The sequence below is a fragment of the Pocillopora damicornis genome, chromosome 3 (genome assembly GCF_964200805.1).
Source record: "Pocillopora damicornis chromosome 3, jaPocDami1.2, whole genome shotgun sequence".
Classification (NCBI taxonomy): domain Eukaryota; kingdom Metazoa; phylum Cnidaria; class Anthozoa; order Scleractinia; family Pocilloporidae; genus Pocillopora; species Pocillopora damicornis.
The window spans coordinates 22,798,219-22,819,087 of NC_142672.1; the positions used below are offsets into that span (position 1 = coordinate 22,798,219).

The 20,869-nt window shown below is 36.2% G+C and overlaps 2 protein-coding genes across 3 annotated transcripts; both read right to left on the reverse strand.

Moving 5' to 3' along the window:
* Positions 1 to 883: 883 nt before the first annotated feature.
* On the reverse strand, positions 884 to 10,023 carry LOC149048859 (cytokine receptor-like factor 1). Of its 2 annotated transcripts, none has more exons than XM_089201006.1 (9): positions 9,680 to 10,023; positions 8,170 to 8,454; positions 6,925 to 7,275; positions 6,451 to 6,599; positions 5,748 to 5,892; positions 4,842 to 4,930; positions 3,895 to 4,129; positions 2,812 to 2,926; positions 884 to 1,974 (listed from the first exon to the last, which is right to left on the reverse strand). In XM_089201006.1, the coding sequence occupies exons 1-9, from the start codon at positions 9,768 to 9,770 to the stop codon at positions 1,947 to 1,949; spliced, it is 1,488 nt and encodes a 495-aa protein (XP_089057132.1). In that variant the 5' UTR covers positions 9,771 to 10,023; the 3' UTR covers positions 884 to 1,946. The 2 variants fall into 2 exon arrangements, with proteins under 2 accessions (XP_089057132.1, XP_089057133.1); XM_089201007.1 differs by lacking the exon at positions 9,680 to 10,023 and adding an exon at positions 8,878 to 8,905.
* A 900-nt stretch (positions 10,024 to 10,923) lies between these two features.
* Positions 10,924 to 20,833, reverse strand: LOC149048860 (uncharacterized). Its single transcript, XM_089201009.1, has 9 exons — positions 20,480 to 20,833; positions 18,285 to 18,569; positions 17,056 to 17,403; positions 16,585 to 16,733; positions 15,784 to 15,928; positions 14,878 to 14,966; positions 13,931 to 14,165; positions 12,854 to 12,968; positions 10,924 to 12,015 (listed from the first exon to the last, which is right to left on the reverse strand). Exons 1-9 carry the CDS (start codon positions 20,568 to 20,570, stop codon positions 11,988 to 11,990), a joined length of 1,485 nt encoding a protein of 494 aa, XP_089057135.1. The 5' UTR covers positions 20,571 to 20,833; the 3' UTR covers positions 10,924 to 11,987.
* Between the last annotated feature and the right edge of the window lie 36 nt (positions 20,834 to 20,869).

Consider the following 20,869-nt stretch of genomic DNA (forward strand, 5'->3'; position numbering starts at 1 on the left):
CTATATGACGTATCTGTATTTAGTTCCTGACAAGCCTGGGAACTAACTAAGCCCCCGCGCGTGGAATTGGCGTTTGGCGGCAATACCAAAATGAAGGAAATCTGAAAAAATTGAGGTAATTCACTTTAACAAAAACGTGGAAGACTAGCTTTAGTTCTAAGCAAGTTCACAAAGCTATCATTAGAGCTTTTATTGCGTCAAAATTAAGTTGCAGAGAAGAAAAAACAGAAATTATCCTCAACAAATAGAATAAATTTTTACTTTTCATAACAAAGGAAATTTTTCAGGTTTAAACCTTGGCTTGAAAAAAATTTGTTTCTTTCTTGCGGTATAAATCTTCATTATGTATAAATTCAGCGTTATAAATAATTCATTAAAAAATTTAAGTCCTTATACTCTCTTCGAGAAAACAGCCCACTCTTTCTCTTAAGTGAGACCTCGGTTGCTCACCTCACTTTTAAGCAATTGTGCGCAATCCCTTGTGTAATATAGGCCAAGTTATTGAGTGAAACACTGAACAATTGCTCACCACTCAAATTCCTTTTCTGCAAAGTCCATATGGGTTCTCTAATTTCCTTTTGGCTCGTGAATGAATACAATCATGCATGCTAATTCTTTGTTCTTCGCAGTGAGAATGATTTGTTGGAGTCCGATTGTCCAAAGGGCTTTGTAGCTCTATTCACGCTGTTTCACGAGTGGATAATCGAGGAAGAAACTGTTTACCCGTGGGGCGAGTTTTAGACGCGGATAATCGTTAGCTCAGCTACTAAGGACTGAGTGCCAACAAGGAAGGGGGATTTTTCGGCTCATGTCATCCCTTTCCAATGCTTTTGCAAAGCAGGCCGCTGAAAACGCCGTAACTTAATGCATTATAAAGAATCACTCCAATCTCCTTCCTGATTTATTGTAATACCTTTAAAAGTAAATTACACTAAGCTCAAAACAATGTTTCTCATTCTGTAACAGCTAAATGCATAAACACTGAACAGAGAGAACAGAAACTCTGGACTATTCCACTGCAGTAAACAGTTTACAAATAGTTCGTCATACAACTGAGCCATAATGCAGGTATCGGTTCAAGACCTAACATCAGTACCGCTTACCTTGTGACTAAGGAAGGGATATATTATTAAAAAAGTAAGAAGAGAAAACAAGACAAAACTAGAGAAAACAATCGTTAAAAAAAAAAAAGGAAACAGTTGCGCGCTATCAGACACCCCTGATTATACAGAAAAATCAAAACAGAAAATCTGCTCATGCTAAATAAATATGACAAGGATTTAAAGAAATAGAATTATATGTAGAGAAGCCGTTCGATAATGGAAGATGTCAAAAGGTTAATACGTGACACGTGATTAAGACCAAAATCAACATGTGACACGTGAATTTAATTTGAAAGGCAACGTGATTTGTGAATTTATGAACTGGTATATCCTGAAATATACGCGACCCGTGAAGTTTCTTCTTTCATTTCAAGTAAACGTCAAGTTTTCCCTGAAAGCTCGCACACAAGAAAATTTGAAGTTTCGCCTCTAAGTGATGTGTGAAACGGGATTACAGCCCTTCCCCTTCTTAACCATCCAATCGCATTGTTACCGGAAACACGTGCTGGTGTAACTTCTCACACGTGCGTGACGGTATATATAGCTTCGTAATAGGATAAAATTAATGTGAATATGAAAGTGATCTTCGCAGTTATGAACACTACTTAAGAAGAAGTGAAAAGAATAAAAGTGAGGCAAAAAGAAAAAAAGTCGTTCTTCTATCGAAATCCAATTAACAACGTTGCATAAGATTTCGGATATCACCCAACAAGTCAAAAGGCTTTGTACTGGGAAGGTAACGCTTCACAGGAAATCCATTATGATCGACCAAGAACTTCTCGAAGTTCCAAGAGATGTCCTCACTTCTCACCGGAGTCCATGAAACAGCTACATAGCGACTGATTACTCCTCCTGGAAGGGGACAGAGCGACTACAAGAAGAAGTTACAACCAGTTTTAACATATCATTTTTTCCCGCGCCCCTCCTCTTACGTGAGACTCATCTTACGCGCTCGCTTTACGGCTTGCCCTGGCTTGTCAAATAGCAACAATAACAATAATTATAAAAAGCAAAAAAAAAAACATTGGTGACAGACCCCCAGACTAAGTTAACTAGTTCTGCTAATGGACGAGATTGAAATTCCACTCTCTGTCTTGCGCACTGATATTATGAAAACACCCGTTCTCGTTGTGAATAAATATTCTCCATACTTCTTCAGGGTTAAAGGGAACATTTGCGAAATCAGAGTTAGGTGATGTATCTTGCCGTTACACGACCCGCCTTGTGACTGAAGGAGGCTCTCAGTCTACACGATAGCTTCCGGATTAAATAAGTTCCCTTCCCGCCAGTCCCGAAGATAGGGGCGATTTAAATTTGGACAGAACCGAGCGCGAAAGTGCACAGGGCACTGGGCTTTCACGATTCTTTCCATTTCAGAACCTCACCCCAAAGAGTTAATTCAACATTCAGTCCAGCGGTGAGCTGGCGGCTTAAGTCCAGTCGCGGACGGGGTTCCCAAGTATTTTTTTTTTGCTCTAAGACCTCGGCTGAATGGAAGTTTCGACAACCTGGAAGACTTACCCTTGATTTTGGTGGTAAGGGTAATTGCAGGCGTTCGCATAATTGTACACATAGTTCGGTTTTAGCTGCCTTAAGGACCAAAAGTAAAATGACATCAGATTGAAACAACTTAAAAAGGCAGGCTAAGATGGGCTTATGCCCCATTCACGCCAAAGAATAAACGGGTTTTAAAGCTATATCTTCATACCTTACAAAGTAAACAGCAACTCCAGCTATCGTACATCCTACGAGAACTGAAATAGCAAGCTCGGCAATTTCTGCGCTACTTAATTTTCTTTCTTGGGTCGTTGTTGTTTGGGTCTCTGAGGAATAAAAGAGAGAGCAGTGATTGAGGAGTCTATTTCAAAAAAAAACTTTCACACAAGTAAACCAATAATAGAAAATTATCACAATCACTGATTAAAACTTTGGGTAAGATGTATTTTCACAACATGAAAAGTTACAAATGTTTTCTGATTGTGTTTTCCCAATTATATTAAGAACATATGCGTGTAGGTTAATGTTACTGTATATACAGGAGGTGATGTGTCTAAAAACTTGAAAAACTGTAATTGTCATGTCTTCTAATTTTTCGTCATTGTATTTGTGCTTATAGAACGTTCATTATTATTATAAGTTTCTTTTTTTTTCTGATAGGCATAGGTAATTATTATTGTGGGTATTTTCAGCAAAATATTTGTAATCCTTTGAGCTGTAGTTTTGTTATTTTATTGTTCAGGTTCCTTTTGTTTGGTTCATAGTTTTCAAGGTTGTCACCCATCAGGTTTAACCCTTTAATCCCTAAGAGTGACAAGGTTCTAATTTCTCCTTACAATATCACCCCTGAAACAAATGTTTAAGTCACAAGAATAAAGGAAATGATCAGCAACTAATGAAGCTCTTGATGGTTTTACAAATTCTCCTTGTTAGAACTTAGGTAATGTATAAAAAACAGAATGGAGAATATGCATAATGATCCAGTTAGGGTGTAAAGGGTTAAATATGCTGACTTTTCTACATTCCAGGGTTCATTGTGATTCATGTTGTTGGATTTCAGGATGTTATGTAGCTGTTGTGATATTAAACTAGTTTGTTTTTTTTTTTTTACCAATAATCCTAAGTAAAGTCGCCAGTGCCAAAACATTGAACTCATAACAATCACACTCAGGCAGGTAATACCACATTTATGCAAAGAAGGATCATATCAAGGGGTGAGTGGCAATGAAGATTCATGTTTTGCACTTCATTTGCATTTGCCCCACATGACATTCTGCTCTTTTTCATCACTCACCTTGCACTTTCTTAATGACATGAAACAATCTGCGTGTGCTGGACTTTCCTTCCATATTACGCATGATCATGAAGACATCATAGCTGTGCACATTTTGCAATCTTGGTAAAGTAATGTTAGTTGCTTTGGCATCAGTAGTATAACTACAACCTTTAACTTCCCTCTGGCCAACATGGTATGCGCATGAAATCACGTACTGACCAGGATTGCCCCGCCATGATGAGGTATCTGCCGGCTGAGAGACAATTACTTTTTGTCATCATCATGGTGGCATTAGATCAAATCTCTATTACCAGACATCACTATGAGAAGCACTCCCCTCCCAAAGAGATCGAATGATGAATAATAGCAAAGAAAAAACAAACAAATTATTTCATAAGGCAGCCAAGAGGGCCCCATCTCATCTGAGTGTGGTAAAAACCAAAACCAAGTACCGGTGATAACAATTAAATTGCCCAATCATGGAGCAAAAAATCACAAGGAGCAAATCAGAACTCAAAGTAAAAACAATTAAAGTGTTAAAAGCCTTGGAAATGTGTGTAGCCAAGGCACCATTGGTTTCTAGTTTTGCATCTGAATAGTAAAGAAAATGGCATGATTTTTCTGGACTAATCACAGTGGATAGATAAAACAAAACCCATGAAATCTTGCTTTACTTCAGACAATATATTGAATTTTTTTTCAGAAAAGCCTTTCCCGAAAGAAAAAAAACACTCAGATTATCTCAATCATTAGAGAAAAATATAAAGCCTGTAAACTATGACTTTACCACGATTATTTAGCCTTAGACCACAAGTTTTGTGCCTGAATGATTTTCAAATTGAAGTATAGCAGACTCAATGATCAACAATTTTCAAATTGAAAAAAGTCCAGTTTGAAGTGTACACACGCAGACATGTGTTCTAAAAAGAAATTTTAGGTATCAAGAATTAAGGTTTAAAACCCACCTCCCATTCCACTGATACATTCCTGAGACCAGAATTGCCCGGAAAGGATATCGAATAATCTCTTATCACCTTTGGTAGATTGACTGGATCTGTAATCAAAATGATTGATGTCATCTACAGCTGTAGAGGGGTGGAGGGAATGGAAGAATATGCTAAAGGATTGCGAGATTGGAGAGAGGGTTAATCAAGACAGAAAAAAATTGGAGCAAAGGATGAAGGGAGGAGAGTTAAAGTGAAGTGAAGGAAAAGAGAGAGAAATAGATTGTAAAAGGAAAGGATGGAATTAGAGTGAAGGGAAAGGAGGCAAGATCAAGAAAAGGTCAGTAAATGGGGGTATAGTTTAGGGAAGTGACCTGCCAGGGGCCTGTTTCTCAAAGGTCTTTGTACTTTATGGGCCCCTATGGCTGTTCTGTTTTCATTCCAGATGGGAGTTTCAAAAGTTTTGAAAACTATACAAACAAAACTATCAGCTAAAGAAACAAAATGGACTGGTTAGGGTGCTAGAACTTGCTCTAGAGAAACAGGTCCCACGAGACAATTAGGCTGATGAGAAAAGAAACAAAGAGGCAATGTGTGCAAGAAGGTGGAAGACAAGAGGGAGAAGGTGATAAGGAAGTCCTTAGAAAAGAACAGTCAGAGTGACCAATGGCAAAAGAGAAAAATGAGCATAATGATAGGTACATGGCACTTTATACTCTCAAGAAAAACAAGAATTGCTTACTCATATTGGATGCCATTGCAAATACACCCATGAAAATGATTCATATTTAGACAATGTGCAAGGTGACTCAACAGTTTGCAAATAACAGGGAACATTTCTGCAACCAAGTGTGGGTTGTAGAAGAAATGAGAAATTATGGCCTGGACTACATAGATACAAGGGCAACAACTATTAAAAAGACATACAGCCTGCTTTTGTCCTGACAATTTTTGGCCCGATGGCTTCACTCCAGTCTGATTCATCTAATCTGACCACAACATAAACATAATACTCTGTAAAGTCTTTCAGTCCAGTAAGCAGTGTAAATTCTCTATTGGATCTAGTGCTTGTCTGAAATGAAACAAACATTAAAAAAGTATGTGCATTAATATTAAATTAAAAAATTACTTGGGTATTCTCTTAATTTAATAATAATGACATTAACTAATTTTAATTAGTAATTATGATAAAATTGGCCCTGATGATTAAAGAAATAAATGTCCACCTGAATGAATGAATAAATAGTTTGACTTGTGCATACAATAAAAACAGTGAATAGTCATTTTGAAACATGAAAAATAAATCAATACATAAAAAACAATTTTTAAATCATTTTTTATGCTACTCACATAGGTTTCTCAGACCAGGAGACCACAAGTTTTCGTTCCATTTTCCCACTCCTTCTGCCAATTTTCATTCACCTGTCTTGAGCTATAACTTCTCCCACTCCTCTCCTCCCCCCTCTCTTTCTTCACAAATTACTGATGCAGTTTTTTATCTTGACATGTAAATTGGATTTGTTCATTTAATTTTATTAAAGCTTTGAGGACAGTTCTCTTAGTCAGTAACATTTCATTTACAATGGGTGATGTGTGAAAAATTAGTTAGAAAATGTTTACCTAAACATACCCTATTTTTAATCTCTCCTTTGGCATGATAGAGCACTGTATAACTTTGGTCAGCTAGATCCCAAGATGGTCTGGCTTTCCAACGCACACGTAATTCACCCTCTTTATCTGTGCGCTCAACATTAAAATTTTCAGGAGGCTTGGGTGTAACTGAAAGACAAACATTAACCTTTTAATTTTCCAGCAGTGACAATAACATGTAACGTCTTGTTAAATTATCAAAATATTTAATCCAGCAAACAGGTAATGAGATTACTCAAAATTATCAGGCAGAATTAAGCTGTCATCTTGATCTAACACCAAATTCTTGTAAATAATTCACCCGGAAATGTGTAACACTGAGCTAGATGAGACAATTAACAATCAGATTCTAGGAGTTGAAGGTTGAATGACTGAAATCATTATGGGGATTGTGATATTATTAGCAATACTAAAATTATCCTAAATTAATGAAGAAGCACTTTGAAAAAAATACCTGAACTTATATCTGAGATATATGGCAGGTAAATTAGACTTTGTGCACTTCCAACAGCATTTGTGGCCATAACAGAAATATTATAGTCACAGGCATCTAAGAAAGTTTTCAGAATACACTTGAAATTCATTGTAGTGCTGAGAATGTTTACAGGCTGGCATTCTTTTATGTTGATCAACTTGCAGGCAGTTTTCTGACATGGGTTGTCAGGTTTGTCATTGCACAATTTGATGGAGTAGTTCACAGGTAAACCATCAGTATAGCTGGAAGATGACCACAGTATCCAGACATCTATAAATGCATAATAACCATAGATTTTGAGGTTTAAATTCCGTGGGGAACTTGGTGGATCTGGAAAGCAAAAGTCAGAATAGTTTATATGACTGTGTGAGTCTCCTCGGAAATTGGCTTTAAATAACTAATTTATACCATAATATGCATATTCCTGTTCTCTATATATCTATTGTGCTGATGAGGAGAATTTGTTTAACAATCCCAAGCTTCTTTAATTGGTGATTGCTCGATTCAGGGTGTTACTGTGAGGAGAAGTTGGTTTCTAATCATTTTAGGGACAAAGGGATAAAGTATCACACTTTATAATATAAAAGCTAATTGAAAAGGAGAATCATGAGGTAATTGAAGGAGTTAAATGCAATAAAGCCTTTTGTACATTTAAATTGAAGCCTACAAGATTTCTAGTTTGCTTATAAAAGTCCAGGGAATATTAGGTATTTAATGTGTTTTTGATACACAGTGTGTCTTATTACAAACTTAAATGTCTCAATAAATTTTAAACAAGTGAAACAAACAAAATAACCAAAAAAAAAAATTCACAAAACACTGTCCAGTGAGTACCCAGTACTAAGTGAGGTAAACTTTGATTTTAAGAACTTGACTGATCTAATAATTACTTTATCTCAGGTTGTTGGAATGTCTGCCATTGCTAATTACATTGATCCTTTTCAAGATTACTCTCACTCAGACGATCAGAATACTTTATCAACAGTTACCTCTAGGTTCAAACCATTTACTGCTTTTTTTAAAACATTCTTCCTTTGTAATTTATCCATGTATGTATGTGGCTTTAAATTCAATGTTTAGTTTTGTCTTTCTTTGAGATTTGGAGGAGTTCTGGTATTTACACAGTGACCATAATTCTTACAATAAACTGCACTGAAATCATATCAAAAAAAAGTTCTCAATAAGTAGAAATTATATCAAAGTGAAATTAAAACAGACTATTACCTGCCACAGTGACTGAGATATTTACTCCTTGGGATTTATCACCAGATACTGGACCACACCAGTAAATTCCATTATCATGGGCACTTGCATTCAATAATTGCAACTGAACTGTTGAATCATCAATTTTTTTCACTCGATCAAACAACCATTTGTCATTGTGCTTCCAGGATACATTAGGGCTTTGTCCAAATCCAGATCTTACAGTGCAGTTTAACAGAAATACAGAGCCCCTTAAGACAAAGTATGAATTGTCAGGGCTCCCTGGTTCAATTGTGACAAATGAAGCTGAAATAAAAGCAATGTAATTGTTATTTTCACTAAATTTATAATGATAAGGTTCTGGGAGATTTCACTTGCCAAAGCCAAAAAAGTATAAGTAAACATCTCATATATAATTCTTTAAATCCAAATCTGCATTTACTAACTAAAGGTGACTCACTAATATTGCCTATATGTGATTTAAACAAAACTAGTTTTGTCGAAAACCATGTCAATTTATTACCATTTAATATTTAAACATAAGTCTACAGCAATCAACTGATGAGGTTTTGAGCAAACATTCTATAATTTGTAAATCATTTGGGCAATATTAGTGTGTGGAAAGTAGTTGCAAATTAGGATTTTCCTATATATAACGTAAGTACATGTACTTAATAGGCAGACCAAAGATGTACCAAACGTTTTAGTAACAGATGACATGTATCTCACCTCTCTTTGACATTTCAGAACAATATCCTGGCAAGAGTTTTAAAGAATGGAGAAATTTTAAGTTGACTGTTGAAACTAATTTCGGATTTAAATTGCTTTTTCAAAATTTGCTACTTACGTGCATACCTAGATTGCTCCGTATAGGAACTCCAAAATGCACCCCCAGTCAGAAAGTAAACTAACTGGCGTTCACGCGCCGTTAATCTGTACTTAATTTAGACATCGACATTTTCGCACACAGCGTAAGTCAGTTCCGATATTGTATCAGGCTCATTAAAAGATAGCATCTGAACCACGTTGATTTTGTTCATTAATTTAAAGAAAATAAATTGCAGCTCAATTATGCAAGAGGGAAGGAAATGACTGATTTCATCCTAAGAGTTGAACTGGCTTATATGAAAAAAGAATCAAAACCAAACAAAACAGAAACTGTAGGGCCACGAAAATTGGCGAGCAACCAAAGAAATAAAAGGGATTTCATTCCTCCCTGCAAACAAATTCAATATATTCCGTGTATATGCCTTCTATGATTCGAATCGTTAAAGGAATTCAGTGATAACTACAGAGAGAACCTTAATAAATTAAATATAAAGTCACCCTTTTAAAATTCGAACACAATTCAAACCTGTTCACCATGCCGATAACCTTAAACCAAATCATTTCATAAACTTACTTCAAAGGTGCAACGTCCATTATAACGCAAACTAAATAATTGATATATGCACAGTGCTTGGTTTAGTTACTAAAAGCACACAACGAGCCCCAAAGAAGTGTATTTATCAAAATAAACCTTCCATCTTACCTCGAGAATGATTTCCTAGCGAGGAAACGTAGGTAGAGGACAGCAACGAAAATAATATCGAGTAAAAGGTAAGTAAACTGTACGAATTCATTGTCTACGATTGACTTCGTGCCAACATCGCAATAGAGGATACCTTTGCATGATTCATTAGGAAAATCTCGTCTCCTACGCAAAATGTAACTAAAAATTACTTCATTAAAATAACTCTTGGCTTGTAAAATTAATCTCCCCTCATCGGTTTGCCATAAGTATCACAGAACATCCACAGTCGATTGCCAATTTCTATTTCGAAAGACTGTTATTTTCTGTCACTTTTCACTTCCGCCCTCATGGTTGTCTGGAATGCTTTTCAATTACGACTATATGACGTATCTGTACTTAGTTCCTGACAAGCCTGGGAACTAACTAAGCCCCCGCGCGTGAAATTGGCGTTTGGCGGCAATACCAAAATGAAGGAAATCTGAAAAAATTGAGGTAATTCACTTTAACAAAAACGTGGAAGACTAGCTGTAGTTCTAAGCAAGTTCACAAAGCTATCATTAGAGCTTTTATTGCGTCAAAATTAAGTTGCAGAGAAGAAAAAACACAAATTATCGTCAATAAATAGAATAAATTTTTACTTTTCATAACAAAGGAAAATTTTCAGGTTAAAACCTTGGCTTGAATAAATTTGTTTCTTTCTTGCGGTATAAATCTTCATTATGAATAAATTCAGCGTTGTAAATAATTCATTAAAAAAATTTAAGTCCTTATACTCTCTTCGAGAAAACAGCCCACTCTTTCTCTTAAGTGAGACCTCGGTTGCTCACCTCACTTTTAAGCAATTGTGCGCAATCCCTTGTGTAATATAGGCCAAGTTATTGAGTGAAACACTGAACAATTGCTCACGACTCAAATTCCTTTTCTGCAAAGTCCATATGGGTTCTCTAATTTCCTTTTGGCTCGTGACAATGACTACAAACATGCATGCTAATTCTTTGTTCTTCGCAGTGAGAATGATTTGTTGGAGTCCGATTGTCCAAAGGGCTTTGTAGCTCTATTCACGCTGTTTCACGAGTGGATAATCGAGGAAGAAACTGTTTACTCGTGGGGCGAGTTTTAGACGCGGATAATCGTTAGCTCAGCTACTAAGGACTGAGTGGCAACAAGGAAGGGGGATTTTTCGGCTCATGTCATCCCCTTCCAATGCTTTTGCAAAGCAGGCCGCTGAAAACGCCGTAACTTAATGCATTATAAACAATCACTCCAATCTCCTTCCTGATTTATTGTAAAACCTTTAAAAGTAAATTACACTAAGCTTAAAACAATGTTTCTCATTCTGTAACAGCTAAATGCACAAACACTGAACAGAGAGAACAGAAACTCTGGACTATTCCACTGCAGTAAACAGTTTACAAATAGTTCGTCATACAGCTGAGCCATAATGCAGGTATCGGTTCAAGACATAACATCAGTACCGCTTACCTTGTGACTAGGGAAGGGATATATTATTAAAAAAGTAAGAAGAGAAAACAAGACAAAACTAGAGAAAACAATCGTAAAAAAAAAAAAAAGGAAACAGTTGCGCGCTATCAGACACCCCTGATTATACAGAAAAATCAAAACAGAAAATCTGCTCATGCTAAATAAATATGACAAGGATTTAAAGAAATAGAATTATATGTAGAGACGCCGTTCGATAATGGAAGATGTCAAAAGGTTAATACGTGACACGTGATTAAGACCAAAATCAACATGTGACACGTGAATTTAATTTGAAAGGCAACGTGATTTGTGAATTTATGAACTGGTATATCCTGAAATATACGCGACCCGTGAAGTTTCTTCTTTCATTTCGAGTAAACGTCAAGTTTTCCCTGAAAGCTCGCACACAAGAAAATTTGAAGTTTCGCCTCTAAGTGATGTGTGAAACGGGATTACAGCCCTTCCCCTTCTTAACCATCCAATCGCATTGTTACCGGAAACACGTGCTGGTGTAACTTCTCACACGTGCGTGACGGTATATATAGCTTCGTAATAGAATAAAATTAATGTGAATATGAAAGTGATCTTCGCAGTTATGAACACTACTTAAGAAGAAGTGAAAAGAATAAAAGTGAAGCAAAAAGAAAAAAAGTCGTTCTTCTATCGAAATCCAATTAACAACGTTGCATAAGATTTCGGATATCACCCAACAAGTCAAAAGGCTTTGTACTGGGAAGGTAACGCTTCACAGGAAATCCATTATGATCGACCAAGAACTTCTCGAAGTTCCAAGAGATGTCCTCACTTCTCACCGGAGTCCATGAAACAGCTACATAGCGACTGATTACTCCTCCTGGAAGGGGACAGAGCGACTACAAGAAGAAGTTACAACCAGTTTTAACATATCATTTTTTCCCGCGCCCCTCCTCTTACGTGAGACTCGTCTTACGCGCTCGCTTTACGGCTTGCCCTGGCTTGTCAAATAGTAACAATAACAATAATTATAAAAAGCAAAAAAAAAAAACATTGGTGACAGACCCCCAGACTTAGTTAACTAGTTCTGCTAATGGACGAGATTGAAATTCCACTCTCTGTCTTGCGCACTGATATTATGAAAATACCCGTTCTCGTTGTGAATAAATATTCTCCATACTTCTTCAGGGTTAAAGGGAACATTTGCGAAATCAGAGTTAGGTGATGTATCTTGCCGTTACACGACCCGCCTTGTGACTGAAGGAGGCTCTCAGTCTACACGATAGCTTCCGGATTAAATAAGTTCCCTTCCCGCCAGTCCCGAAGGTAGGGGCGATTTAAATTTGGACAGAACCGAGCGCGAAAGTGCACAGGGCACTGGGCTTTCACGATTCTTTCCATTTCAGAACCTCACCCCAAAGAGTTAATTCAACATTCAGTCCAGCGGTGAGCTGGCGGCTTAAGTCCAGTCGCGGACGGGGTTCCCAAGTATTTTTTTTTTGCTCTAAGACCTCGGCTGAATGGAAGTTTCGACAACCTGGAAGACTTACCCTTGATTTTGGTGGTAAGGGTAATTGCAGGCGTTCGCATAATTGTACACATAGTTCGGTTTTAGCTGCCTTAAGGACCAAAAGTAAAATGACATCAGATTGAAACAACTTAAAAAGGCAGGCTAAGATGGGCTTATGCCCCATTCACGCCAAAGAATAAACGGGTTTTAAAGCTATATCTTCATACCTTACAAAGTAAACAGCAACTCCAGCTATCGTACATCCTACGAGAACTGAAATAGCAAGCTCGGCAATTTCTGCGCTACTTAATTTTCTTTCTTGGGTCGTTGTTGTTTGGGTCTCTGAGGAATAAAAGAGAGAGCAGTGATTGAGGAGTCTATTTCAAAAAAAAACTTTCACACAAGAAAACCAATAATAGAAAATTATCACAATCACTGATTAAAACTTTGGGTAAGATGTATTTTCACAACATGAAAAGTTACAAATGTTTTCTGATTGTGTTTTCCCAATTATATTAAGAACACATGCGTGTAGGTTAATGTTACTGTATATACAGGAGGTGATGTGTCTAAAAACTTGAAAAACTGTAATTGTCATGTCTTCTAATTTTTCGTCATTGTATTTGTGCTTATAGAACATTCATTATTATTATAAGTTTCTTTTTTTTTCTGATAGGCATAGGTAATTATTATTGTGGGTATTTTCAGCAAAATATTTGTAATCCTTTGAGCTGTAGTTTTGTTATTTTATTGTTCAGGTTCCTTTTGTTTGGTTCATAGTTTTCAAGGTTGTCACCCATCAGGTTTAACCCTTTAATCCCTAAGAGTGACAAGGTTCTAATTTCTCCTTACAATATCACCCCTGAAACAAATGTTTAAGTCACAAGAATAAAGGAAATGATCAGCAACTAATCTTGATGGTTTTACAAATTCTCCTTGTTAGAACTTAGGTAATGTATAAAAAACAGAATGGAGAATATGCATAATGATCCAGTTAGGGTGTAAAGGGTTAAATATGCTGACTTTTCTACATTCCAGGGTTCATTGTGATTCATGTTGTTGGATTTCAGGATGTTATGTAGCTGTTGTGATATTAAACTAGTTTGTTTTTTTTTTTTTACCAATAATCCTAAGTAAAGTCGCCAGTGCCAAAACATTGAACTCATAACAATCATACTCAGGCAGGTAATACCACATTTATGCAAAGAAGGATCATATCAAGGGGTGAGTGGCAATGAAGATTCATGTTTTGCACTTCATTTGCATTTGCCCCACATGACATTCTGCTCTTTTTCATCACTCACCTTGCACTTTCTTAATGACATGAAACAATCTGCGTGTGCTGGACTTTCCTTCCATATTACACATGATCATGAAGACATCATAGCTGTGCACATTTTGCAATCTTGGTAAAGTAATGCTGGTTGCTTTGGCATCAGTAGTATAACTACAACCTTTAACTTCCATCTGGCCAACATGGTATGCGCATGAAATCACGTACTGACCAGGATTGCCCCGCCATGATGAGGTATCTGCCGGCTGAGAGACAATTACTTTTTGTCATCATCATGGTGGCATTAGATCAAATCTCTATTACCAGACATCACTATGAGAAGCACTCCCCTCCCAAAGAGATCGAATGATGAATAATAGCAAAGAAAAAACAAACAAATTATTTCATGAGGCAGCCAAGAGGGCCCCATCTCATCTGAGTGTGGTAAAAACCAAAACCAAGTACCGGTGATAACAATTAAATTGCCCAATCATGGAGCAAAAAATCACAAGGAGCAAATCAGAACTCAAAGTAAAAACAATTAAAGTGTTAAAAGCCTTGGAAATGTGTGTAGCCAAGGCACCATTGGTTTCTAGTTTTGCATCTGAATAGTAAAGAAAATGGCATGATTTTTCTGGACTAATCACAGTGGATAGATAAAACAAAACCCATGAAATCTTGCTTTACTTCAGACAATATATTGAATTCTTTTTCAGAAAAGCCTTTCCCGAAAGAAAAAAAACACTCAGATTATCTCAATCATTAGAGAAAAATATAAAGCCTGTAAACTATGAGTTTACCACGATTATTTAGCCTTAGACCACAAGTTTTGTGCCTGAATGATTTTCAAATTGAAGTATCGCAGACTCAATGATCAACAATTTTCAAATTGAAAAAAGTCCAGTTTGAAGTGTACACACGCAGACATGTGTTCTAAAAAGAAATTTTAGGTATCAAGAATTAAGGTTTAAAACCCACCTCCCATTCCACTGATACATTCCTGAGACCAGAATTGCCCGCAAAGGATATCGAATAATCTCTTATCACCTTTTGTAGATTGACTGGATCTGTAATCAAAATGATTGATGTCATCTACAGCTGTAGAAGGGTGGAGGGAATGGAAGAATATGCTAAAGGATTGCGAGATTGGAGAGAGGGTTAATCAAGACAGAAAAAAATTGGAGCAAAGGATGAAGGGAGGAGAGTTAAAGTGAAGTGAAGGAAAAGAGAGAGAAATAGATTGTAAAAGGAAAGGATGGAATTAGAGTGAAGGGAAAGGAGGCAAGATCAAGAAAAGGTCAGTAAATGGGGGTATAGTTTAGGGAAGTGACCTGCCAGGGGCCTGTTTCTCAAAGGTCCTTGTACTTTATGGGCCCCTATGGCTGTTCTGTTTTCATTCCAGATGGGAGTTTCAAAAGTTTTGAAAACTATACAAACAAAACTATCAGCTAAAGAAACAAAATGGACTGGTTAGGGTGCTAGAACTTGCTCTAGAGAAACAGGTCCCACGAGACAATTAGGCTAATGAGAAAAGAAACAAAGAGGCAATGTGTGCAAGAAGGTGGAAGACAAGAGGGAGAAGGTGATAAGGAAGTCCTTAGAAAAGAACAGTCAGAGTGACCAATGGCAAAAGAGAAAAATGAGCATAATGATAGGTACATGGCACTTTATACTCTCAAGAAAAACAAGAATTGCTTACTCATATTGGATGCCATTGCAAATACACCCATGAAAATGATTCATATTTAGACAATGTGCAAGGTGACTCAACAGTTTGCAAATAACAGGGAACATTTCTGTAACCAAGTGTGGGTTGTAGAAGAAATGAGAAATTATGGCCTGGACTACATAGATACAAGGGCAACAACTATTAAAAAGACATACAGCCTGCTTTTGTCCTGACAATTTTTGGCCCGATGGCTTCACTCCAGGCTGATTCATCTAATCTGACCACGACATAAACATAATACTCTGTAAAGTCTTTCAGTCCAGTAAGCAGTGTAAATTCGTTATTGGATCTAGTGCTTGTCTGAAATGAAACAAACATTTAAAAAATGTGTATTAATATTAAATTTAAAAATTACTTTGGTATTCTCTTAATTTAATAATAATGACATTAACTAATTTAGTAATCATGATAAAATTGGCCCTGATAATTAAAGAAATAAATGTCCACCTGAATGAATAAATAGTTTGACTTGTGCATACAATAAAAACAGTGAATAGCCATTTTGAAACATGAAAAATAAATCAATACATAAAAAACAATTTTTAAATCATTTTTTATGCTACTGACACAGGTTTCTCAGACCAGGATACCACAAGTTTTCATTCCATTCTCCCACTCTCTCTGCCAATTTTCATTCGCCCACTCTTTCTGCCAGTTTCCATTCTCCCACTCTTTCTGCCAATTTTCATTCTCCCACTCTTTCTGCCAATTTTCCATTCTCCCACTCTTTCTGCCAATTTTCATTCATCTGTCTTGAGCTATAACTTCTCCCACTCCTCTCCTCCCCCCTCTCTTTCTTCACAAATTACTGATGCAGTTTTTTATCTTGACATGTAAATTGGATTTGCTCATTTAATTTTATTAAAGCTTTGAGGACAGTTCTCTTAGTCAGTAACATTTCATTTACAATGGGTGATGTGTGAAAAATTAGTTAGAAAATGTTTACCTAAACATACCCTATTTTTAATCTCCCCTTTGGCATGATAGAGCACTGTATAATTTTGGTCGGCTAGATCCCAAGTTGGTCTGGCTTTCCAACGCACACGTAATTCACCGTCTTTATCTGTGCGCTCAACACTAAAATTTTCAGGAGGCTTGGGTGTAACTGAAAGACAAACATTAACCTTTTTAATTTTCCAGCAGTGACAATAACATGTAACGTCTTGTTAAATTATCAAAATATTTAATCCAGCAAACAGGTAATGAGATTACTCAAAATTATCAGGCAGAAGCTGTCATCTTGATCTAACACCAAATTTTTGTAACTAATTTACCAGGAAATGTGTAACACTGAGCTGGATGAGACAATTAACAATCAGATTCTAGGAGTTGAAGGTTTAATGACTGAAATCATAATGGGGATTGTGATATTATTAGCAATACTAAAATTATCCTAAATTAATGAAGAAGCACTTTGAAAAAAATACCTGAACTTATATAGATATACGGCAGGTAAATTAGACTTTGTGCACTTCCAACAGCATTTGTGGCCATAACAGAAATATTATAGACACAGGCATCTAAGAAAGATTTCAGAATGCACTTGAAATTCATTGTAGTGTTGAGAATGTTTACAGGCTGGCATTCTTTTATGTTGATCAACCTGCAGGCAGTTTTCTGACATGAGTTGTCAGGTTTGTCATTGCACAATTTGATGGAGTAGTTCACAGGTAAACCACCAGTATAGCTGGAAGATGACCACAGTATCCAGACATCTGTAAATGGATAAACACCATAGATTTTGAGGTTTAAATTCTGTGGGGAACTTGGTGGATCTGGAAAGCAAAAGTCAGAATAGTTTATATAACTGCGTGAGTCTCCACGGAAATTGGCTTTAAATAACTAATTTATACTATCATATGCATATTACTGTTCTTTATATATCTATTGCGCTGATGAGGAGAATTTGTTTAACAATCACAAGCTTCTTTAATTGGTGATTGCTTGATTCAGGGTGTTACTGTGAGGAGAAGTTGGTTTCTAATCACTTTAGGGACAAAGGAATAAAGTATCACACTTTATAATATAAAAGCTAATTGAAAAGGAGAATCATGAGGTAATTGAAGGAGTTAAATGCAATAAAGCCTTTTGTACATTTAAATTGAAGCCTACAAGATTTCTAGTTTGCTTATAAAAGTCCAGGGAATATTAGGTATTTAATGTGTTTTTGATACACAGTGTGTCTTATTACAAACTTAAATGTCTCAATAAATTTTAAACAAAATAACCAAAAAAAAAAAATTCACCAAACACTGTTCAGTGAGTACCCAGCACTTGTGAGGTAAACTTTGATTTTAAGAACTCAACTGATCTAATGATTACTTAATCTCAGTTTGTTGTAATGTCTGCCATTGCTAATTACATTGATCCTTTTCAAGATTACCCTCACTCAGACGATCAGAATACTTTATCAACAGTTACCTCTGAGTTCAAACCATTTACTGCTTTTTTTAAAACATTCTTCCTTTGTAATTTATCCATGTATGTATGTGGCTTTAAATTCAATGTTTAGTTTTGTCTTTCTTTGAGATTTGGAGGAGTTATGGTATTTACACAGTGACCATAATTCTTACAATAATCTGCACTGAAATCATATCAAAAAAAAGTTCTCAATAAGTATAAATTATATCAAAGTGAAATTAAAACAGGTTATTACCTGCCACAGTGACTGAGATATTTACTCCTTGGGATTTATCACCAGATACTGGACCACACCAGTAAATTCCATTATCATGGGCACTTGCATTCAATAATTGCAACTGAACTGTTGAATCATCAATTTTTTTCGCTCGATCAAACAACCATTTGTCATTGTGCTTCCAGGATACATTAGGGCTTTGTCCAAATCCAGATCTTACAGTGCAGTTTAACAGAAATACAGAGCCCCTTAAGACAAAGTATGAATTGTCAGGGCTCCCTGGTTCAATTGTGACAAATGAAGCTGAAATAAAAGCAATGTAATTGTTATTTTCACTAAATTTATAATGATAAGGTTCTGGGAGATTTCACTTGCCAAAGCCAAAAAAGTATAAGTAAACATCTTATATATAATTCTTTAAATCCAAATCTGCATTTACTAACTAAAGGTGACTCACTAATATTGCCTATATGTGATTTAAACAAAACTAGTTTTGTCAAAAACCATGTCAATTTATTACCATTTAATATTTAAAAATAAGTCTACAGCAATCAACTGATGAGGTTTTGAGCAAACATTCTATAATTTGTAAATCATTTGGGCAATATTAGTGTGTGGAAAGTAGTTGCAAATTAGGATTTTCCTATATATAACGTAAGTACATGTACTTAATGGGCAGACCAAAGATGTACCAAACGTTTTAGTAACAGATGACATGTATCTCACCTCTCTTTGACATTTTCAGAACAATATCCTGGCAAGAGTTTTAAAGAATGGAGAAATTTTAAGTTGACTGTTGAAACTAATTTTGGATTTAAATTGCTTTTTCAAAATTTGCTACTTACGTCCATACCTAGATTGCTCCGTATGAATGTCAGACAACTCGCCCCCTGGACAATTAGCCCCAGACGATTAGCCCCCAGTCTTTGGACAATTAGCCACCAGTCTTAGTTTATGTAAAGGAGAAGTTACGTTCATCTGTTGGTCATTGACTTTTATGAGTTTGTGGCTCCTAAAGGAGCCCCTTTTTTTTGTGAATGTCTATCTTTATTAACATTTAAATAAACTCCGATTGACATTAACAAGTAGTCGCCAATAAGTTAAAGTTTCAAAGTTTCGTCCCTGGTTTCTTTCCTTTCCTATTTAAACAACATGACGGAGAAACATTCGTAAAGTATGTAAACAGAAAGAACACAGTTCATTTTTGTAGAATATATAAACAGAAAGAACATAGTTCACTTTATAATTCGATACGCACGGCAACGTTCATAACAAGCAAACAACAAGACAGCAAGAACGTAGTTTACTTTATAATTTAACACGCATGGCAGAGAAATGTTCGTAAAAAGCAAATAACAAGAACATTGTTTATTTCATAATATATGATAGGGAAACGTTCGTAAAAAGTAAAGGGCAAGAACATAATTTATTTCAAGGTTGGTGGGTTGGGGGCTAATAATCCAGAGACTGGGGGCTAATCGTCCAAATACTGGGGGCTAATCGTCTGGGGCTAATTGTCCAGGGGGCGAGTTGTCCGGATACCCTCCGTAATTAGCAACTCCAAAATGCACCCCCAGTCAGAAAGTAAACTAACTGGCGTTCACACGCCGTTAATCTGTACTTAATTTAGACATCGACATTTTCGCACACAGCGTAAGTCAGTTCCGATATTGTATCAGGCTCATTAAAAGATAGCATCTGAACCACGTTGATTTTGTTCATTAATTTAAAGAAAATAAATTGCAGCTCAATTATGCAAGAGGGAAGGAAATGACTGATTTCATCCTAAGAGTTGAACTGGCTTATATGAAAAAAGAATCAAAACCAAACAAAACAGAAACTGTAGGGCCACGAAAATTGGCGAGCAACCAAAGAAATAAAAGGGATTTCATTCCTCCCTGCAAACAAATTCAATATATTCCGTGTATATGCCTTCTATGATTCGAATCGTTAAAGGAATTCAGTGATAACTACAGAGAGAACCTTAATAAATTAAATATAAAGTCACCCTTTTAAAATTCGAACACAATTCAAACCTGTTCACCATGCCGATAACCTTAAACCAAATCATTTCATAAACTTACTTCAAAGGTGCAACGTCCATTATAACGCAAACTAAATAATTGATATATGCACAGTGCTTGCTTTAGTTACTAAAAGCACACAACGAACCGCAAAGAAGTGTATTTATCAAAATAAACCTTCCATCTTACCTCGAGAATGATTTCCTAGCGAGGAAACGTAGGTAGAGGACAGCAACGAAAATAATATCGAGTAAAAGGGAAGTAAACTGTACGAATTCATTGTCTACGTTTGACTTCGTGCCAACATCGCAATAGAGGATACCTTTGCATGATTCATTAGGAAAATCTCGTCTCCTACGCAAAATGTAACCAAAAATCACTTCATTAAAATAACTCTTGGCTTGTAAAATTAATCTCCCCTCATCGGTTTGCCATAAGTATCACAGAACATCCACAGTCGATTGCTAATTTCGGTTTCGAAAGACTTTTAATTTCTGTCACTTTTCACTTCCGCCCTCGTGGTTGTCTGGAATGCTTTTCAATTACGACTATATGACGTATCTGTATTTAGTTCCTGAC